Source organism: Epargyreus clarus, unplaced genomic scaffold (assembly GCF_041222505.1).
Source record: "Epargyreus clarus isolate Ecla_fem2 unplaced genomic scaffold, WU_Ecla_fem_2.2 ptg000008l, whole genome shotgun sequence".
NCBI classification, from domain to species: domain Eukaryota; kingdom Metazoa; phylum Arthropoda; class Insecta; order Lepidoptera; family Hesperiidae; genus Epargyreus; species Epargyreus clarus.
Genome location: NW_027332216.1, coordinates 14,371,913 through 14,394,278, shown reverse-complemented (window position 1 = coordinate 14,394,278; position 22,366 = coordinate 14,371,913). Strand labels below are relative to the sequence as shown.

The 22,366-nt window shown below is 35.4% G+C and overlaps 1 protein-coding gene across 3 annotated transcripts in view; it reads left to right on the top strand.

The window, feature by feature from the left end:
• mwh (multiple wing hairs) overlaps positions 1 to 22,366 on the top strand; it is a 159,186-nt gene that overhangs the window by 38,052 nt on the left and 98,768 nt on the right. For 2 of the 3 annotated variants that reach the window (XM_073076176.1, XM_073076177.1), the window contains exons 2-3: positions 1,493 to 1,696; positions 2,191 to 2,343. In XM_073076176.1, the coding sequence (XP_072932277.1) occupies positions 1,548 to 1,696; positions 2,191 to 2,343 (302 nt within the window). In that variant the 5' untranslated portion in view covers positions 1,493 to 1,547. Of the gene's footprint in view, positions 1 to 1,492; positions 1,697 to 2,190; positions 2,344 to 15,721; positions 15,882 to 22,366 lie in introns of those variants that run through there. The other variant, XM_073076178.1, reaches the window with a different exon arrangement.

The window sequence follows — 22,366 nt, the reverse complement described above, 5'->3', positions numbered from 1 at the left end:
TTGCATGGGTTTGTATGTGCGTTAATTTCTGTGATTAGCTGCTGGATTAATTCATGAGATTCGGTCCAGTAGGTCTCATAAAAAATGAGCGACGTGACAAATTGATTTGTAGATTCTGCAGGAATCTTGTTTGAAGACCCGCGTGGCGGAGCGGTCACCATACCGGTCTGACGCGCAAAGGGTCCCGTTCGATCCCCGGCCAGACAGATATCTAAATGGTGAATTTAGATTTCTGTTCTGGGTCTGGGTGTTTGTGTATTTGTCTATGTGTGTGTCCATGGCACCCACGACACAGGGAATCCTAATGTGGGGCTGTGAGTGTAGAAAGCGTTTTTATTTTATTTATTTATAAATCCGAAACATTTTTTGCTCAATAGAAACAACAAATAAACATGCAGTTCATTTGATTTTAAGTGGTCAATACTGACAATAGGTACCTGCGACCAATCATTTATAATTGTGTCCCTTTCGAAAATCGTTTACAAATATCGCTAATACAGAGGAATGAGACGAAACACCGAGTGATAAACTAGTTGGCACAATAAACTAGAAAAACGGTTTATTTAATTGATAAGCTTGTGAAAATCTTATCTATATCCAAAAGCCATATGAAAATGAGTTATCTTTACCCCAAAGCCATATTATTTAGGACTAGAGTAGGTAAACTGTATTTTAAACTATTATTTTTAACAAAGAGACAATAAATTAGATTAAAATCTATAGCTTCGTTATAATTACCATAAAACTATGTAAACCGCTTAAGCCTGACATTCAGACCATGAAATACAAGTTAGTTAAAATAATTATCGGCAAATAATATCGCAATTGTAAATGATGTTTGAATATTTGAAGTGTAAATATTAATCGAGTTAATTGATATGAAATGAGATGGCACTAATTGATGTGGGTTTAATTATTGTTATATTACCTATATCAAGGATATTTATTTGTGTTCATGAATATGATTAACAATAATGTTTTATTGTTCTCGTATACAAAAAATCTTCATAATAATTACGGAATGAAAAAAATAGGTAATATAAATTTATAAGTATGTAACTATAAAGCCTAAATGACATAGGATTTAGTATAATTTAGCTGTTGTCTTATTATCTTTGGATTTACTTTTACATAGCTTTCTGTCTTAATGCAGTTGTTGAAATAAACGACTTTTGCAATCATATTATTTAGTAAACATTGTTATATTCCGTCTTTTGTTTTTTTATTTTTTTATAAAAGGAATGTTCTTTACTTCTGTAAATATAAATATTACACTTAAATACTTGCCTATAATGTAATCTCGTATCCTCAAAAAATAAAGCGTTAACAGCATTTAAATTGTTAAAATACACATAAATTTGAACCTTTTTAGCTACAATAATTTATTTCCATCTTAAAAAAAAAGGAAACACATTAAAAACAAGAAATAATGGTGTCCAAAATTACGCATTTCTTTTTTACAATAAATAACATTAACAATTCTCAATTCCAGCGCACGTCTTCTCCCTTCGAGTGCTGAGAACGAAATGACCAAATAAGCTGTCAGCATGGGAAGCGGGCTCAGTACCGCCAACAGTCGGAAGTGGTCGAAAAGAGAAGCTCCAAACGCCGAGTCTTCGCGAGTCCTCTTCCTTCTGTACCTGATACATAGGACTTGGAATGTTGTTGTGGAGCATGTGGACTCTAAAAGTGCGAGGTACTTTCTTTATCTTTTTTTCAAATACAGTTTCTAGTTCCCTTTAAAGTAAAAACCTTAGATATGTTGTGCTCAACTCTCTGCCTAAAGTAAAGCCACGTTCGCAGTTTTATTTTTGGAGTTGTGAGTCAACATGCAATTTACCTGATGTAGAGTAGTCACTGCCATAGAGCAGTAATTCTTCTGTTGGCAGATTACTAATACATTAAAGGTAAGACTATACGATAACGACTACATTGGAATCCAAGGTAATTGCCTTAGCACTCCCTGAAAATAAAAGCTTAGAGCCTTTACATAAATTTACATAATTTCAATTAAGAAATATGTTGTGTAATTTAAAGTTATAAGCACATTATAGAGCATATTTGAGGTAGTTTTATCAATTCATATTTTGACCTACCAACTTATCAGCGTACATTGAAACATTCTATTTCCATTCCATTCCATTAATGAAACTTACCCATTTTTAAGATTCTTCCGTTTCCAATTTCCAGATGGCGCGGCTCCCATACAGTCCCAAGTTCTGGCGAGGGTTTGGGCCACAGGTTCGACTCCGTCAGTCTGGGGGATTCCGAGCCTGGTTCCTGCTACTCCTCCTGCAGCTGCAGCTACTGCCGCCTGCGGGAGTGCGCCCAGGATTGTGTCAGGTATGGACGTTTTATACAATAAAACAATAGAAAAAGATATTCTTCATTTGGGGATGTAAGTATAAGACGTTCACAGGTTAACAACGCAAAATCATTTTTTTTCTGATGGAAAAGATGATTCGTCATCAACAGATTATTGTTCATACGAAAAACCTTGATAAGGGCCTTTCAAATCTACTCCACATTATAATTACGTGTAGTAGTTACCAGCATATTATTATGTCTTTAAAATCAGCATCATCCGTCCATTACTATATCACTGCCGGGCAAACTATCTCAGAATAAGAAGAATGTATACATACATTCTTTACCTACGTCCAACTCGCTAAACAAGTAAGGACTGGTAGACAGTAGACCTTACATTTTTGAGAATTTTCTGGAGAATTTCCATCAAACCTCTGATGACTTTAATTTAGTTTTCAGCAAAACAAGACTAAGACAAGACTATAACTTAAGACTAAATATTAAATCTAATGAGAGTACATAATTAAGCGAACCCAACAAGAAACTGATAGATGCAAATTGCAATTTACTAGCTCTCAACAGATTAATTAACGCTGCTTCCTAACTAAGTAATCTTCGCTGACGTCAAACAGTAGTCTCTTAGGAGCTAGATTAAATCGATGCCTTTGCTAAGATACTGTTAAACATGTCAATAGCGACAATTAGAGCAGATAGATTCTGATAAACACTTTATAGAACTAGCTACTACTAGCTTTTGAACCGGTTGTACTGGTCGTTTGAATTCAAAAATCCTGAGTTTCTCAGTTATTTCAGCAAGATAAAGACAGGTCTTACTGTAGATTGTGATAATTGTGGCACCAATGTCACATTTATTTCTGTCTTTAGCGGCTTAGTGATAATATTTATATTTTTTTATCTTTTCTTGGTGTCGTGGCTCAAAAGCAATATATCTGGTGATAGGTGATAAATAGTTATTGCCACTTACATAATCAACTATTGATCGTGAATAGATCATTCACTTCCAATAGTATCGCTATTCTATTCGGGACTTCGTTGTAGCTTTCCATCATAAACGCGGTGAAACCGCGCGGCACAAAAGTACTTAAAATACATTAAACCCAAACTGAACACAACTTTGTATCCGATTCACTTACTATGTACTTTCTGTTTATTTTCTATAGGTAATATGTCATTCAATGGTTTTCTTTTTCGTTTCAGGTATGCCTTCTCGGAGTCTAATAGCGCTGGATCGAATGTGTTAAGAACTCTTCAGCTTAACACCACTATTGGGTAAAAATGTGTGAGATGTATTGCCGTTGCAATCAAACCGTGAATATTTCCAATTGCCAAGAACGAATCGAAAAAATCTCGTTAATGCTCCGTCCATATGGTTGCTCTTATTTCCTACCCTATTCGATACAGAATTCGGAGTTGGCAGAAGTACTGTTGGCTTGCATTTATCATTTAAAAGCAGGTACAGGCAATTTTATTTCTGTTGCCAATTTTAGGTTATCTTCACCCGTAACCACGTACTAGAATCGTGTTTAGAATGACACAGATATATGGGTCACTTGTTAAGATATAGCTGATCTGACTGTAGCCTGTTAGTCTAGTTTCAGGGTAGCCAACCCTCAATTGCGGTGATAAATCCAATAGATCATGGCAAAAATAACCGTGCCTTTTTGTGACAATTTGCCAGATAGACAAATTTAAGAAACGTATTTGCGATTGACGGCGTTTTTTCCAACATTCCTAGGGAGTAGCGCAATAAATTTGTAATTAGTAGGTCACACGGAATCTAATTAGATACTAAATAGATCATCGATACAATAAAAAAAATCATAATTTCAATCTTATAACAACAGTATTAAGCGCTTCGGTGTTCCGATTTGGAAAGTGTGGTAAGGGAGACATTCTCATCGAAGGCATACCAACTTAATCCTCGGGGTAGTAACATTTTTGTGACCGATCGCAGATAGCACTCTGGCCTTTTTGCGGTATGATTAAAGATGTGATGAATGCCATTAACGGCACTGACCACTTACCACCAGGTAGACTGCATGCTCGTTTCCTACTTCTGTATAATAAAAAAAATTAAAGTCATCCTATAGTGCTTAACGACTATAAGTAACTTGTATGACAAAAAAATCTGTAAGTAAAAAATCTGTAAAACCTATAAGTATTAACAATCTAACGATCTTCTTCCCAAACTTTATCAACGACCATAAGTTATGTCTCCGTGTCTCCAGAAACTACAATAAAAGGGCTTTGATAAAACCAAAATGTACCAAAACCTCTTTAAAACTTTACTCTATTATCTGCGAGATCGCCGGGCAGATCCGTATTAGCGGGGAACGCACCGTGATGATTGATACGAAAAGTTTCTACGTTCAAAATGATAGGGTTGCCAGGATTGGATCTTTTTGAAGTTCTGGAGGCATGTAAGCTAGATCCAGATGTGGGGGGATTTGAGCCTAGCATATATAGGGATTGGAGCTAAGCGCCTTATGAGGATGTATGACTAAAATGATTTGATACAATGTTAACTTGTATATCCGTTAGACTATACTAATGATACCAAAAAAATATCCCTCGGTGACTGTCATAGTTATGTGCGTGATTAATTATCATCACTTGCTATGGAGTGAAAGGAAAACAAATTAAGGAAACCTACGCGCTTCTTTAAAAAAAGTTCTTAAGTTTGTGTGCACTAGGCCAGCGCAGTGGACTGAGGTCTAAACACTTTGAAAGGCGACCCGAGCCCAACTGTGGGACAATAATGGGTTATCGACGGCAATAACAGAAGCCTACAAGCACCAGTGATGACATACCACTAGTCCCTTCAGCACGATAGAACACTCGTAAAATATCTAAGAGAGGAAGAGAGTATCCAGCATTGGGATCACAAAAAAACAAGTATTTATATAACAAAAATTCGCTCTGCCATAATTTGTCCACTCCAATCCGACAACCTTAGATGGCTCCTGCAGATTACCCTCAAGTGAGGGCGCGATAAGCCTAAAAGGCTTAAAACGGTCATTATAAAGAAAGAACGTCAGCGCTGAGCTTAAGTGCTAAAGTTGCTTTTTAATTTTCGGTGAATTAATTCTCCATTTTGTTACGTCAGATTATTTTTAAAGCCACGGAAATATTTTATGGGGATAACGAAGATAATGACGATTAATTCGTACAAGTGTGATGTTTTTCTTCTTACAAGTCTATAAAGAGCAGTGAAGGGACTCGGAACTAATACTGTTTTTTTTTCAGAATAGGAACGCTTTAGACCATGGTCCACCACCGTGTCAACGCGGACCAAGTGCGATTTTTTTATATATATTACTAGCTGACCCGGCAAAGGTTGTGTTGCCATATAAATAAAGTAATGTTAAGGGTGAACAACCCTTATTATTTAGGGCTATGAAAAATAGATAGTAGCCGATTCTACGACCTACTGAATATGCGTACAAAATTTGGTGAAAATCGGTAAAGCGGTTTCGGAGGAGGACGGTAACTAACATTGTGACACGAGAATTTTATATATAAGATATAGATATAATAATAATATAATAGTAACATTTATTCACGAAAACAACAATCACAGCAAGGACTACAGAAATCATTATGACAAAATACAAATCACATAAAAAACACAAAAAAATTAAAAAAAAATTCGACTTATAAATATACCTACTGTTTTACGGACAATGTTTTGCATACCGTGCTGCAGGCCAAGCTCGCAAAAAGGTTACTGGAACTCAGCATAAGTCGAGATATAGCAGACGAGCATGCAGTTCATCTGATGTTAAGAGGCTACTGCCGCCCAAAGACATCTGTAATCAACCCCAGACGAGACCGGATTGTCATCTGAGGTCGTCCACACATGCTACCTTTGTGAACTAAGTTGAATGCCTCGGAAAAGTATGTCTCCCTTACCACACCCTTCAAATCAGAACTCAACCGCTCGTAACACTGCTGTTAGTAAGCAGAAACAGGTATAATATGAACCACAGAGGGTTATATCTCCTTTAAAATATATTATATATTAGATATCTTTGAGAACCTCTTTCTCAGGTATGTAGTATTCTTTGCGACGATTTCCTTTACTGTCACAGCAAGTGTTAGTTTCTAATAAGCACATAACTTTAACATAATCTGAGGTAAAACGCCTGGAATTCGAATTCCAAATCCGCAGCGGTAAAGGCCAATTTTCAAACCACTTGGCTATAAAGTTTTATATAATAAGTTTGCTCAAAATTGAATTTGAAGTGCCAGTGGCATTGCGGTGTGAAGCACTGCATTGCATATGGAGATAACCACTGCAAAGATCCATCTAATTGATTAATCCATATAAAAGGTTCGGTTTGGTTCGATTTGGGAATGTTTGCCGAATTCGTGTGTAATTTCATATCGTTGGAAGCGGATAGTATTTGACGTGTCCACAGATCACTTACGTAACAGAATATCTCCAATATAATTTTATCAATCAATCAATCTACCAAGTTTTAACTTAGTTAATTGTATCAGGCATTTTGAAGGTGGTAGAACCCTTTGTGGTACGACTCAGCAGCGCCTAACTCTGCAGTTATGAGGCAGAAATAGGTGTGGCGGTTGTGCCGCCGGAGTCGAACCACAAAGAGTTCTACCACCTTCAAAAGGACTGTACGTGCATTACCCGTACAAAACGTAACCACCAATTTAGCACCAAATTACTAGTCAAACGCAAATTACTATCTTCATATTAGCTATTTTTAAAATGCATGTGATCTAACCCATTCGGTACATTACTTGAGCTTTCAAAGAGCTTTTTAGTAATGAATGTTCCTCAACGTTTTATTTTCTACCCACATCCGGGCGCTTTGGGGTACGGTAATGACGCTTCCTGAAAGTCTAAAGAAACTTTTTTTTATCTCCAATTGAGTATCCTTCATGCAGTCCTTTATTACTTCAGTCGTCCTGGGTAAGGGTCTTTTCCTACAAATCAAGAGACCAGACACATTGTAGCAGTGTTCCCATAGGTATTGGTGAAAAGAGTTATATATTACTGGCATTTTTTTTTTATAATATAGGAGTAGAAGACGAGCATCCAGTCCACCTGATGGTAAGTGGCTACTGCCGCCCATGGACATCTGTAATCAACCCCAGATAGGATTAGATATCCTACCTGAGGTCGGGCACAGATGCGCCGGTATCCCTGAGGACTAAGCTAGAACGCCTGGGAAAAGTCTGTTACCCTTACCACACCCTTCAAAACGGAACACAGCAGCGCCTAACGCTGCTGTTATTAGGTAGAAATAGGTGTGTCGGTGGTGCCGCCGGAGTCGAACTTCACTACACTACACTTACGAGTATATTGAATATCCCGGTGAAATAGCTAAACAACACAGGCTTGTGTTCTTTGTGGTTCACTTTATATCCCTTTAAACCAGAACACACCAGCGTTTAAGATGCTTATTAGGCAGAAATAGGTGCATCTTATATAGAGTTCCAGACCTCTGTAGTCCTGTAGTTCCGGGACAAGAATAGGGCTACGGTATCCACTGCCTGACGTAAGAGGTGACTAAAAGGGGGCTTCCGGGGCGACAACAGTGGGAGCTCGAACCGCTCGGCATCGGGTACCTTTTGAAGATTTACCCCTCGTGAACAAAAAAAGCAACACTCATATGATACATTATAATTTATCTCCGCTACAACTGGCACCATACCCTACCCGCATTGCTATAGAGAAAACAATTAAACTCTCGTCACTGAGATCTTTGAGATACAAGTATGTTGGAGCGCAACGCTACGCTTTATCAACTGCACATCTCATTATTGCTTTTAACTTTTTATGTTAAGTACTATTATGGTCTAAGTTCTGACTTGATTTCGATATTTTAGCAAAATACATGTTCGTTGTCGTCAACTGTTTATTTCACTGGTGGGAATGCGTCTCTTCTCAGATTGAGAAGGGTTTAGACACAGTATAAGTGTCTATACTTAGTGGTTTAGACAATAGTTCACGGCGCTGAAATAGTGTCTATAAATACATATATGAAAACATTTGTAATTTGACGAAGGTAGTAGAACTCTTTGTGTTTCGATTCCAGCGGCACCACCGCCATACCTATTTCTGTCTTATAACAGCAGTGTTAAGCGCTGCTGTGTTCTGGTTTAAAGGGTGTGGTAAGGGCGACATACTTTTCACTTTAAAGTCAAAAACGGATTTACATTTTTGTTATATATGCTTACGGTAGGAAACAGTCACAAAATGTATTTGTAAATGCAATTATATGTTTAAAATTATATGTTAATTATATGTAATTAAATGTAATTGTAACTGGTATAGGTAGTTCCTGTTATAGAGACATACTGTGAGTCGTCTTTAACAATTTACTTCCACTAAATTACATAGAATAAGTGATTAAAGTCTATTTTATATGCATCGATGGATACGTTTATCTTTTATATATACTATAGGAGTAGCAGACTAGCCTCGGAAAAGTATGTCTTCCTTATCATACCCTTCAAACCAGAACACAGCAGCGCTTAACACTGCTGTTATGAGGCAGAAATAGGTGTAGCGGTGGTGCTGCCGGAGTCGAACCGCAAAGAGTTTTACCACCTTTCAGAAAGGGTCTTACCACCTTTAAGCTACCTGGTGAGAAATTAGTACGACGCGGTTTGTGTTCATGTATTACAATACCAGATCTAATGCTAATAATCCTAAATGTTCTAGTAATCTAGTCTAGATGCAATTCAATTTGAAGTTGTCTGCACATCAGCGCATGTAGCTTGCAAACACACTAAACCATAGGTTCCCAAAGTGAGCGATATCGCTTCCCTAAGGATGCCCAATTTTAGATGGTTCAGAATGATGTGCGTTAATACAATTTTGGGTAACGGCTGAAATATCTATTAAACTTATATTATTGAGCAAGATAATCTCAGTATGTTACGGTTTTTTACTCTTTTCGTTTTCTCTTCAAACTCAAATTTTATGACTTACACACTGAAACATTGTATCATTTAAGCTTTTTTAAATATATGCAGTTTACAATATCTTATATATAAAATTCTCGTGTCACAGTGTTAGTTACCGTACTCCTCCGAACCGGCTTTACCGATTTTCACCAAATTTTATTTGCATATTCAGCAGGTCTGAGAATCGGCTACTACCTATTTTTCATACCCCTAAGTGAGAAGGGTTGTTCACCCTTAATTTTTTTTATTTATATGGCAACACAACGTTTACCGGGTCAGCTAGTTTTCGCTAAATTCATTTCAGCATAGGTATATAGGTAATGTAAATTATTCACTTTACAGGATGAAGTCACTAAGATTTTTTGCAACATTAAGTCTTAAGATTATCATTTGACTTATTTTATTATTGTTATATCTACTAATAATTATCAAAAGTGAATGTAAAAACACCAACGTTTCAAAGTCACTATTTAAAAAAACATTCCTAAGTACTTATCTTAAGAGTTAATGTTATTATCAATTTTAATGACTTGCTTTAGTTTGCAACCACGAAAACTTTGGGAACCTGTGGAATAAATACTGACAGACACTTGGATTGATTGGAAGTACTTCCTCGATAATGTTCTCTATTTTGGAACTAAAATTACTTTGAAAACGTCTACAATGTGCATACTCAAATCAGCGTAGATCAAAGTCTAGGATAAAACAACGACGAAGGTTCTATCACACTGTTACTTTTAGAAGAAACAAAAATAAAAACTCAGAAAAAATTAAAAAAATCTGTTTACCTTTTTATACGGAAAAAGTATATAACATTTCTCGAGCCAAACCGATTAACCATTTTTATTATAATTAATAACATTTAAGTAACATGAAATTTCATTGTTTCCTTTTTCAAATACAAACAGACTAAATAAAAATAAACCATATTTTATCTTACTATGGTATACTACTATTATAGAATGTAGTAGATAAATTTAATTATGCCATTGTCACCTAATAATAATTATCATGTAATAATTGCAAAATAAGGCGTATTTGTAAGCTATTGGTTACTGGAACGTTAACTTTTTAATCGACATTAGTGTAAACAACGCCATCTATCAAACACAGCGCAAACTTGTTGGCTAGAAAGTAAAGCTTTCCATGACTTTCACTACAATGCTAGTCGTAGCTGTTATTGTCTTGAGGCCGGTATTAAACCACCATAGGTAAAAGTTTTACCGTGAAACTATAGATGGCGCAGTATTCAAATACAACATTTTTTAGGAGAACAAAAAATAAATAGAAATCATAATTTTATGTTAATTTAACTCTAAAACGTCCGCTACCGAGCAATCCCTAGGAAAGCTGTCTCTCAAAATGGGAATTATGTACCATTTCATATTTATTTACCTACTTATTTACAGTATCTTAAAAATAACTAAAATTGTAAACAAAATAAATGAGCCAGAACGCTGCCCCGCGCTGTATCCAATACAGTAGCAACATTACCTCGTTATTATGTATTTAGGTACTACTTTATAATTTCATCTTAAATATTGTTCCACATATGTTGAATTTCGTTGCCACGTGAACACAATGAACATGAATACAATCGTAAATGTGGAAAGTCGTCGTTATTGAAGCATTTCAAAACCATAAGTGCGTATTGTCACGAAATTAGGCGACTTCTAGGAAACGTTCTCAAGTTCAATAGCGAGAAAGTCAATACTGTTGACTTCATTGTTGTTGATGTTGAGTGTTCAGTTATTTTATTGACTGATAATTTGGAAAATTACTTGCAAAAACAGAATCACTATATACCACAAACACATTGACAGACATATATGTAATGTGGTTCCTTACGGTTAGTGTCACGATTACCTACTTATGTTACTTATTACAGGTTATACTTATAATGGTAAGACCCTTTGTGAATTAACTCTATAGTCACCATTGCCGTAGGTACCTATTTCGGTCAAATAGCAGCAGTGTTAAATGTGAGTGCTACGAGTACCTTGAAGGGAGACATATGTAGGTACTTTTTTGAGGCGGTCTAACTTAGCCTTTAATGGTAGCAATACATCTGTGCCAAACTCAAGCAAAAATCTTATCTGGGGTTGATTACAGATTAGTGGCAGTAGACACTTACCATCAGGTGTACTGCACGGTTTGCTGTCTCAAAGAAAAACAAAAAAAAACAAACAATTATAAATCATAAAATATCCCTTACGAAAAATCACGTAAAAGACCAATATTTAAAATATAAATCAGCGACGCATAATTAAGATTCTTACATTTATTACGTAACGGGTAGGTACTCAGGATACGGAGTTAAATTACTTTAGTGCCTATCGTCAGTACCCGTTACTTAATAAAAATATATAAATTTCGCTCTAATTGGTTAGTTTTAAACAATGTCATAATTAAATCAGAAATTTGAGGTACAAGTATTCAAAATTTGATGTGATGAGTGATATGGTCCTCGTAAGTTTACTGATCAAATTCCCGGCTCTTTTTAAGGAAATTACAGAATTAAACTTAAGGCTGTCCTTTCCTTCAGCTTTTATAAGACCTTTTTTTTGTTCTTTTTTTTTGTCGAGGGGGAAACCTTCAAAAGGTACCCATTGCCGTGGGAGCGGCACGGGGTTATGTGGGATTCTTACCGCACTAAAACCCCCCCGGTAGCCGTCCGCTGCGCTGCGTAGAGGACTCCGGGATCTCCAACGGAACGCAACCGGAGTCCACTTGGCGCGTTGCCCTGTCGGGCACCGCCCAGGCGAGCTTGGAACTCACCACACCATCTGGTGTTCACGACGGTATGGGACCACACATACCGCCGTTCATACCGGGGTTGCTGGTCGGGCGGTTCGAGCTCCCACTCTTGCCGTCCGCAACCCCGGAAGCCCCCTTTTAGTCGCCTCTTACGACAGGCAGGGGATACCGTAGCCCTATTCTGGTCCCGGAACTACAGGGACATTAGGTTTTATAAGAACTGCAATAAATATAACTTCCTAAGCAAATGGGACATGTACACAGATTTTACGCAATGAAAGACTTACCTACTTCATTTTGAAGGTGGTAGAACCCTTTGTGGTTTGACTCCGGCGACACCACCGCCACAACTATTTCTATCTAATAACAGCAGTGTTAGGCGCTGCTGTGTTCTGGTTTGAAGGGTGTGGTAAGGGAGACTTACTTTTCCGAGGCGTTCCAGCGTAGTCCTCAGGGGTAGGCGCATCTGTGACCAACCTCAGGTAGGAATATCTAATCCTATCTGGGGTTAATTACAGATGTCTATTGGCGGCAGTAGCCACTTACATCAGGTTGACTGCAGGCTCGTCTGCTACTGCTATATTATAAACTAGCTGACCCGGCAAACCTTGTACCGCCTGAAAATCTATTTATCAAAAATATTTCGTATAAAATATAGCCTATGTTACTCGTGGATAATGTAGCTTCCGAATGGTGAAATAATTTTTAAAATCGGTCCAGTAGTTTTTGAGCCTATTCATTACAATCAAACAAACAAACAAAGTTCTCCTCTTTATAATATTGGTATAGATAAAATACCTTTTCATTCGACTTCTTATAAGTAGCTATTGCCCATTTCCTGGATGGAATTCATAATTCACAAGTAAAAGGAATGGTGTCTAGGCATAAACGATGGTGACCTTTACCACAAAATAAAATACCTTTTTATTTTGTGCATTTACTCAGTATAAAAATAACCCAGGATAAAAATGTAGACCCATTAAAATATCTACATCTTTATTTGTATCCGTCGACAAGTATTTAAAATACTTATGTAAATATGAAAAGGATGTTGAAAATATTCTCATTATTAACAATATGAAATGCTTCTGGCATAATCTCTTTTTGCAGTGCGTGGCACCCTGTGGGTTTTGTGAAATTTACCTGATGTAAAGAAATCAGCAACTTTGTACCTACTTTAGGTAAAATCTAGATAAGTAAGGAAACGCACAAAAACATACCAAAAATAAATAAGTGTACGATCAGCATCTCAGTCTGAGGGCTTTTTATTTTTTTTTATATGTAACCTAACGATAAGGCAGACGGGCTACCTGATGGAAAGCAGTCACCGTCGCCTATGGACATTTGCAACACCAGAGTAGTCGCCAATGCATCGCCAGCTTTGAAGGAGAGTTCTTTTTACACCCCTCTTGAAGAGCTCCATGTCATAGTCCTGAGGGAATACCTCAGGAGGAAGTTCATTCCACATTTTGCACGTACGCGGCAAAAATGACCATCCAGTTGATGTGGATGGAACCTTATCCTTCGGCGAGTGGTGCAATGAAGGAAGGGTGATGTAGGCACCAGATCGAAGAGTTCCTCAGAACACAAACCATTGTAAAACCGGTAGAACACGCAGAGGGAAACTTCTTCTAACCGATCTGAGGTTCGAAGCCACCAAAATCTATACACTGTTTTTTTTTTCAAAATTAACTGCGTATTGGACACCTCTTACTCTGGGAAGAAACCCATGCCCAGCAGTTGGATAGTAATGTGTTGACGACTTAAAAGTTAAGTAATATTATAGTCCGCGTATAACTGCTAGTCCGCTCTGAATATAGAAGTGAATCGTATCGCTATAGTAAATTGTATGACTGCACCTGCTCGCAACAACTTCAGAGCGGACTAGCAGTTTGACGCGAACCATACGCGCACGCATTTTAAATTCAATTTTATAAAACTGAAGAGCGCCCCGAAAATGACTTATCTTTTTGTTTTTGCGTGATACCCTAGACGCTGTTAAATTTGATTCGTCATTGTATAGCAAAACATTGCATTATTTTACGTTAATAATAAAATGCTACTTATTTAATTAAAAGACTAGCCAATTTATAAAAAAAACGTAACCACTACCATCGTACTCACTTAACTCAATTACAAAAAGTTATAAAGCATCTATCTATCAGTCATTATGATTACATTTTTCCGGCACGAACTGTTAATTAAGCTGGGTATTTCAAGTTCCACTTACGAGTGCTTTTAATGCACAATTACGCATTATCACAGATAGCATCTGAGAACGCTAATACAATTAGATCTGTTGCGAGTTTCCATCGAAATACGGGTGAGTGGCCGTGGTTGCGCTACTGTGAATATTTCAAAATGTGATGGATATAAAAATAATTTTGTAAAGTGTACATAATACGTAATAATATATATATTTTAATAACACTAAATTAATTAATATTTAGCCATAACATATTCAAACATTGTAATGTAAGGATTTTTGGATTAAAATTGATACATTTTGACGCATTTTCATGCTATCAGGCAACTTCTACTACTCATATTGAGATTCGTATTAGTTTTAATTCTTCTAAAGTAGAAATAGTAGTCATTGCACACATTTTGCTTTATGGAGTACTTTGAAGCTATCATTCATTCATTTCGTACATGACTTTTCTGTAGTTGACGATAACAGATACTTATATTCACCATTTAGATGCCTGGCCACTCGGAACACTCCGGGTTCCATCCACTAGTTCAAAAGAAAAAGTTGTGAATAAAAACAAAGGGGAGCATATTGAATAACGAGATCTTCACCATTATCATAATAGTCGTTCGAGTTGCGATCGAGTCTCGGGCGAGTGCCCATGGTTACGGTACGGTAGCCACCGCAATCAATGGACATAGAAGAAAGGGTTTATTCTGGAAGCTCCTTTGTTAAAGTACTTTTTAAAGTAAGTTATTATTTAACCGCCTGCAGAGGTTAATGTTTCTCGAGTGTAAGCTTGTATGTATGTCTCAATCTTTGGCATGGCCTCCAGCTCAACCGGCTTGACTTATTTTAACATATGAAGTGTCGTTGCATTCAACGAAATTGAGGAAGTAATATTGGGTACAATTTTAAGGAGACGCGTTTTTTTTTTATTTTATAATAATGAATAGTAAACTTATTTCTGTTACTAAAATATTTTTTCTAAATAGTTGCTTTGGATTTGTGAAAGTATTTGTATAAATATTAATATTTTGTTTATGTATTTTATCACGATACGTAGCGATAAATTTACATTAAAGTTTTCACTTAAAATACAAAACACGGATTTCTATTTAAATAAATTAAATGTGTTACACTTTTAAGCATGGAACAAAATGTTTATTTTTTAATATTATCTAATAACGTATAAGATAAATTCAAATATACCTATTTATTTGATATAAGTATTAAATATGAAATAATTTATAATTAAATTAAAACGTAATTTCAAGGAGTACAAATGGATAATTTATCATCTTTAAATAACACATAAATAACAGTAAATAAAGCTACAGTTTTTATCGGACAACAGATATTGACAGCCAATAACATACCACAAGAAGTACTTGCGTTACGAGTTCTATAAAACTATCGCATTCCAGCGATAGTAAGACGACATAAGAACCCGAATAGAGCCGCGCTCTTGAAAATGCCAAGTTCATGCTTACAAACGAACTAAGTGAAGACAGTAACTCTGCAACCGTCGCGGCGAATGCACGTGTGCGTTACATTACGTTAAATTGAATATTACATTTCGTTAAACATTACATTAGTGCGTGTGTGCTGTTGGAATTGTTGTGTGGCATGGCAGGATTGGTTTGATCGTCGGCTTTTAACACAGGTGAGGTTTTGTTGTTGTTGTCCTGTGTAGTTGTTTCGGAGCTAAGGTGTGTGGATCTATTCACACAGGTTCGAATGCATTGCCGGCTTCTTGGGAATTACACAGGAACATAATAAAATGAGGAATAAATTAGCAAATGTAAATTAAGTGTACTTTTTTTAATAAGTGAAACATTCACACGTGTTTGTTTCTCAAGAATCAAAACTATGTAATTAGATACTTAATTCATAATTAACGTACCTACTTACATTTACTTGCATGTAGCTTATTTAGATTATATGTATTTATTGTATCACAATAAAATAATTTATTTTTCCATTGACGATATTAGGAAAAGTGTTTTTAGTTTCTGGTGTCCTGGTAACGTTGCGACTTAGACAACCAAAAATGTGTGAAATAGGGAAAAATGTATATAGTCCAACTGAATTAAAAAACACAGGATATCTTTAGCTAATCTAAATTAAAGTTTAGCAGCTTTAGCTAAAAATAAAACGGTTAATTTCATATTAGGTTATTCAATAAATTGATTAAAACCTCTTTAAACCTTCAGTCATAACACAGTAATCCACGTCTGGTATGCATATAAGATAAACTTAAATTTGATCTATTGATAAAATTTTAATAAGACCTGTCATATCTTTCTCTTCTTAGATTTAACGTAATACTTCATATAAAATAAATACATTTCCTACAAGAGCAAAAAAGTCAAACGATCTCTCTCTCTTTAAAGTTTAGTTTACATTTTGTCTGTCTGCATGTTCATTCAAGCTAATCCTAGAAATATTCCACATCATTTCATCTAAATATAAAGATTTGAATAGGACTTTTATAGATAGTAAAAATGTTACTTTCTTGACCATTTTAAGTTATAATCCTTCATAAGTATGTTTTACTTTAATTATTCAAGTCAAACATACTTGTACGAAATTACATTTTTGACTTCGCAATACGAAGGCGAGCGGAAGTCCGTTATTACTAAAATTCTTGCGTACAAATTTCTCAAACGCCCAAGGATTTTAAAAGCAATCTCGATCGTAATAAAGATTAACAGATCATAAATCGGTCTTAATATAAAATTTCTCCGCACCGTGAAAGCAAAGAGCTCAGTCGAACGCTTTCTGTCGCCAACAAGTGATGCTCGATGTGCGATATTTTGCTCCGATACGGCGAAAATTTGTGTGTACATAACTGAATCTTTGTATGTCATAGAAATAGGTATGTTAAACATAGTGAAGTAGTTTGTTTGGTGGCTCTTGGGGTCGAACGTCACGATATTCCTGGTAATAGACAGACTCCCAAGTCTTCCCAATGGAACTTATTCACGTCTGCCCAAAGTCTTCAATCTTTAAGCGGCCTGTACCCTTGTAAATCAATTTTTACACTTACCTATGTAAGTGTATGTAATAGGTACTAGGTTAAAAATATTTGCTAACCCAACAGTTTAAAAACGCTACTGTTTCTATACTTTTATGTTATTGCATTATATCTATCACACCTATTTAGTATCCTTAGGAGACTATTTTTTCAAATATTTTACCCTAAATAATGCTTCAGGACCTGCCGTCAAATTTATGTTTAAGGTTTTATATTAAGGTTTAATACATAGATTAGTATAGATTACTCACTCCTAACAAGAAAAGGTAACGAGTTTTGACAATTGAAATTGTCACTGTCATCTATTTTCAAGTTTGACAAATATTAAAAAAAAAATGTAGTTTTTCGATCACTTACGAATGAATCGATATTTCTCCGCACTTTTTTTTCAATTTCGTGTTTTTGCACTACTTAACTGCGCATGTCGGCATTTTTCCGCGTAAATCACACCATGATGACCATGACAGAACTGTCAGCCGTTTAAACCATTTAGTGGCTTCCTTCAATTACAAGGCGGTGAGATATCTATACTTATCTATGGTTTAATATGATTTAGTTTACTTAGAAATGACAAATCTATTAAACGTACACATATAGCTTTTATCAAATAGTGTCTAAATTGAAATTACTTAAAGGATTCCTTGCCTATCAACCTTAATTACAGGGAAAAGCCACTGTACCACCATCATACCCCTGGTGGTACGGTGGCTCTGTTCTATATTAAAACCGTACCACCATACTTATGGCCTATAAAAGTTGGTTATACATACAAGAAATAAAATCTAAAAATACTAAAATAAATATACCTACGCCTATCTCATTAAATATATTCCAATCTAGTGCCTATAACATCAGTAACCAGACAGTAGCCGTTCAGTTGACAATAAAATTAAAAAGCGAACATTCCGAGCAGTCTATTTATATGGGACTAACCGCAAGTATTTGCACCTGTTGTTAGAAAACAGGTAATATTACCCACATCCAGTGCTAATGTAACTGATTGTAATATATTCCAGTGCTTACATTTAAATGCACTTTTATACGACTGCACTCCTTATGTAATGTTAGCTACGTTGTGTGTGAATGCAACAAAGTTGGAATTTATTCAAGAAATACGTAATATATAGATAAATTATTATTATAACAAATGTTTGGTGTCTAAAAACTTTTGGTCATCAAACCATTTATAAGCTAGACATAGGCTAAGGGCTGATTAAAAATTAATACGGAACCTTAAACATTAATAAATATTTTCAATTATTTATTTTGATTAGACATGTTAGCTTACAGGACTCTTAATGTGGTGACTATAAAATATTATAAAGGATTTCCTTTACACGCTGAAACGTTTCGTGTATATACAGTGCGTGCATTCGTGAATTTGCGTGCATTGCCAGAACTTGGTGGATCCACTGCCATGCGTCTAAATAAAATCCAACTGCTTAAAAATAGTTACCATATGTCACTCCCATAATTTAGACGAATATAACTACACTACATATGATAAGATTTTTTTATTCTTTAATCAGAATTGTAGTTATGGTATTTCGATTCGTATTCGTATTCGTATACCTTGTGAAGTGGTGGTAGTTGCTTTGACATTCAAAAAGTGATCTGTAAAGAACCTATTTTGAATAAAAAAAATTGATTTGATTTGATTTGATTATTATTTTTTATAACGTCAATGAACCCAAAATATTTACAATACGATCTACTATTAATAATATATTCATCACCAAAATACTACAACCAATAAAAGTCATTATAAAGCACTGTAAAACATTCTTAACACTAAACGCCGTGAAGGTTATCGTAAATATGATCGTTAAGTTACTTTTAACTTTACATAACTTCACACATTCGACTAATGTCGATATGGCTATTAAATTTTATGATTTACAAATTGCATTCGCACGGAGTTTGAAATTTATTACGTTCTTTATTATCACTTTTGTCACGGAAGTTTAGGGTTACGTATCATGGTGTTAGCTTATTAAGTAACTACTTTTTGTACGTTTTGTATATTAGTCTTATTTTGAGTTTAAATTTTGATTAACCCAAATTTGAGTAAAAAATGATTTGCATAATTTTCACTTTAAACTATAATTTAAAAAATGTAAAAGACCACTAAGTAATAATAATCATAAATTATGTATTCTCAAAGTTATTTCGTAATTTAATCCACTTATGTTGTAAGACGCGAAAAAAAAAACTTATGAATTTATCCCCGTTATCGAGCGCTGATGATAATTAAAGCCTTTAGCGCCCGTTGTTATTAATGAATCTATCCAATGTTTTGCCTACGTTTGAGCTGATATTTGAGCGACAATATCCTGCTAAGAGCTAAAAATTCTAACTTTCATACACAAAAATCTAATAATAATTCAAATCTCATTTATTCAAATTAATCTGTAACTGGAGGCACGGCAGTGCCTCCGCCAAGTCGAGCCAAAAAAAAAAACGGTACGGCCGTAGCATTATTTTCTCGAAGCAATTCGGGCCATTTTGACCCCCTGTTAGAACTTTTTTTTGAACGTCAACAAACTACCGCTGCTCGGAAAGTGTTTGCTATGGAGTAGCGGCGAAAGAAACTTGAGTATTAGAAACAGGCTTAAGTCTGTCTAGTTGTGTGAAGGTGGTAGAACCCTTTGTGGTTCGACTCCGGTGGCACCACCGTCAGGTGGACTGCATGCCTGTCTGCTACTTCTATATTATAAAAAAAACTATCTTTCTTTGCCTTACTTCACCCCAAAAATACAACGCTAAACTCTTATAAGGGACAAAATACAGTTGCGCCTCGAACCTCAGGGTACAGAATACTTTCAAGCACATTTATTTAAAGGGTCAAGTCTAGAAGTATCGCATCTTACCGTTATTTTCTAACGCCATATTCCACATTCGATAGCGGCTCCATCGTCTGAAATTACATCCTCGTATTACGTATTCTCGTATAAAATGCTTGATGCTAATCTTTGTGACATTGCAAAATGTGGCACTTCCAGCCTAGCAAGTACTTGTTCTTTGTTTTACATATAATGGAAGTGCTTGATAAAAGTAAGAGATATGCGCGTAAGATAAGTTTACCATGCTTCAATACTGGCTATTGATATCTGAAGACATTTTTATGTCTCTCTGACAGACATGTATGTATTTTCTCACATCACACATAAAGCCTATTGAACCACGTTCTTAACGTCATTATGGCGGAGGAAGGTTTGTCTATATGAGCCTTAGGAGGAAGACTCCTGTCCTATTCAGTAACCATACCAGGAGTTTTTACGTTTCGACAAATATGACTGTTTTGGTATTTGTTTACGTATTTGTCCAATAAGCGCCCCTAGCGGATTGTGTCCGAACTAGAAAATCGTATGGGCCAATACAGTAAGGGTGTAGATATCTATATGGAGACATATCGCATATAACTCTACGATTTCTGCGAGCTGTAATAAGGAGTAAAGTCTGACACGGTAAAATTGTCTGCCTCGGTAGGCTTAAAACTGTCGTAGATTATCACGGCACGATGTCGTGCAACACTACGTTAAATTAACAGAACGTTAATAGGTTAACTTCTTGTTAACTTCCGTTTTTCGAAGGTCACAATAAGCTATTAATCCCCGTAATTATCATATTATGGCAATCGTCATCAAAATTATTATCCGTCATCCGTCATCTTATTATTATCCTATACTTCTTTGGACCAACAAGATGGAGACAAGGGGGCTTACTACCATGTCTAAAAACAATATTATTTTAATCATTCTTTTACTTTTTTTGCAGGAAATTTAACTTTTTAAGCAAAATATGACAATTTAAGTTGGTTGTATACAATGATAGGCGAAAAATTAATAAGGGTTTTAGTTTGTTCAACTGTGTATGATGGAATATTTTACTGTTTTAAGGAGGAAATAAAACTTTCCGAAACTATGATGGTTTTTAAAAGTTGGTGGTAGGCCTCCAGGCCTCCACTTGTGAGTAGAACCTTGTACTTAGCAGTGAGGCATAAAAGAGATAGCACACATATTATTACATCCAACTAACCATAACAGGCAATTAATTTGTCATCAAAGTTCTAAGTCGGCAAGCGGTTTGCTCTGTAATTATGCAAATGCATATGCCCCGCTATGCATAGGATATTATGCGATACTGATCTTCTACTTATTATTTTATCTTCATTATAACATCATAATGCAAGTATCAAATGACCTTTATATTTTATGATTTTATCGCCGGAATGTCCGAGGAGTTTCATAATTAAGTGTAGAATATAAAAATTTCATTATAAGAATTAATGAAGTAACGGCGAGTAGACTAAACATTAAAATACTTAAGTATTGATATTATATTCCAAATAAATATTTTACGATATACTAATGTAATGTAAAATAATATTTTACAATATACGAATGCCTCGTTATGTAATAATAGGTTTTTTAATTTAGGGGGATGGAGGAAATCTCTGTATAGATTACGGAGGAAATACTTTCTAGGGAAAAGGCCAATCGTGTAAAAAATTTACTCACCTTTAAAACTCCACATTTTGGATTTCGAGAAACCCCGAAATCTCAAATAGAACTTTGAGTTACCTTAACTTACTTTTTATTTTATGAAATTGCGGAATTAGATGTATGATACCTCCAAAAACTATAGCCTAATTACAGTTTGTAGATGTAATAAAAGTAGAAATAATGTTATGTGGTCACTGCCCATCATACCCCTGAAAACCGGTTAGAACCTGCCTTACCGCACCCTTAAAACCAGGTTTCTCTATACGGCCGTTAACGAAGTTTCAAATCCGCCCTAAAGTTCCCACGGTCGTTACGTTTGACATTACTATACGATTAACAACTGTCTTTAATTATTTAAGCCTATAAATGGGCTTTGAGTTTTTATTACAAAAAAGTTTTCTAGTTAAATTTTTGCTCATAGACTTTAGTTTAAGTATTTAATACAAAAAGATTTCTAGTTAAGTTTTGAAAATAGCAACTTATATTTGAACAAAAATAAACAACATATTAATAACATTTTAGCATACACAAATAACTTAAACAGGTTTTTAAATAATAGTTATGTAATGGTGATTAATTAGTCAAAGTAACTTCAGGATTATTTAA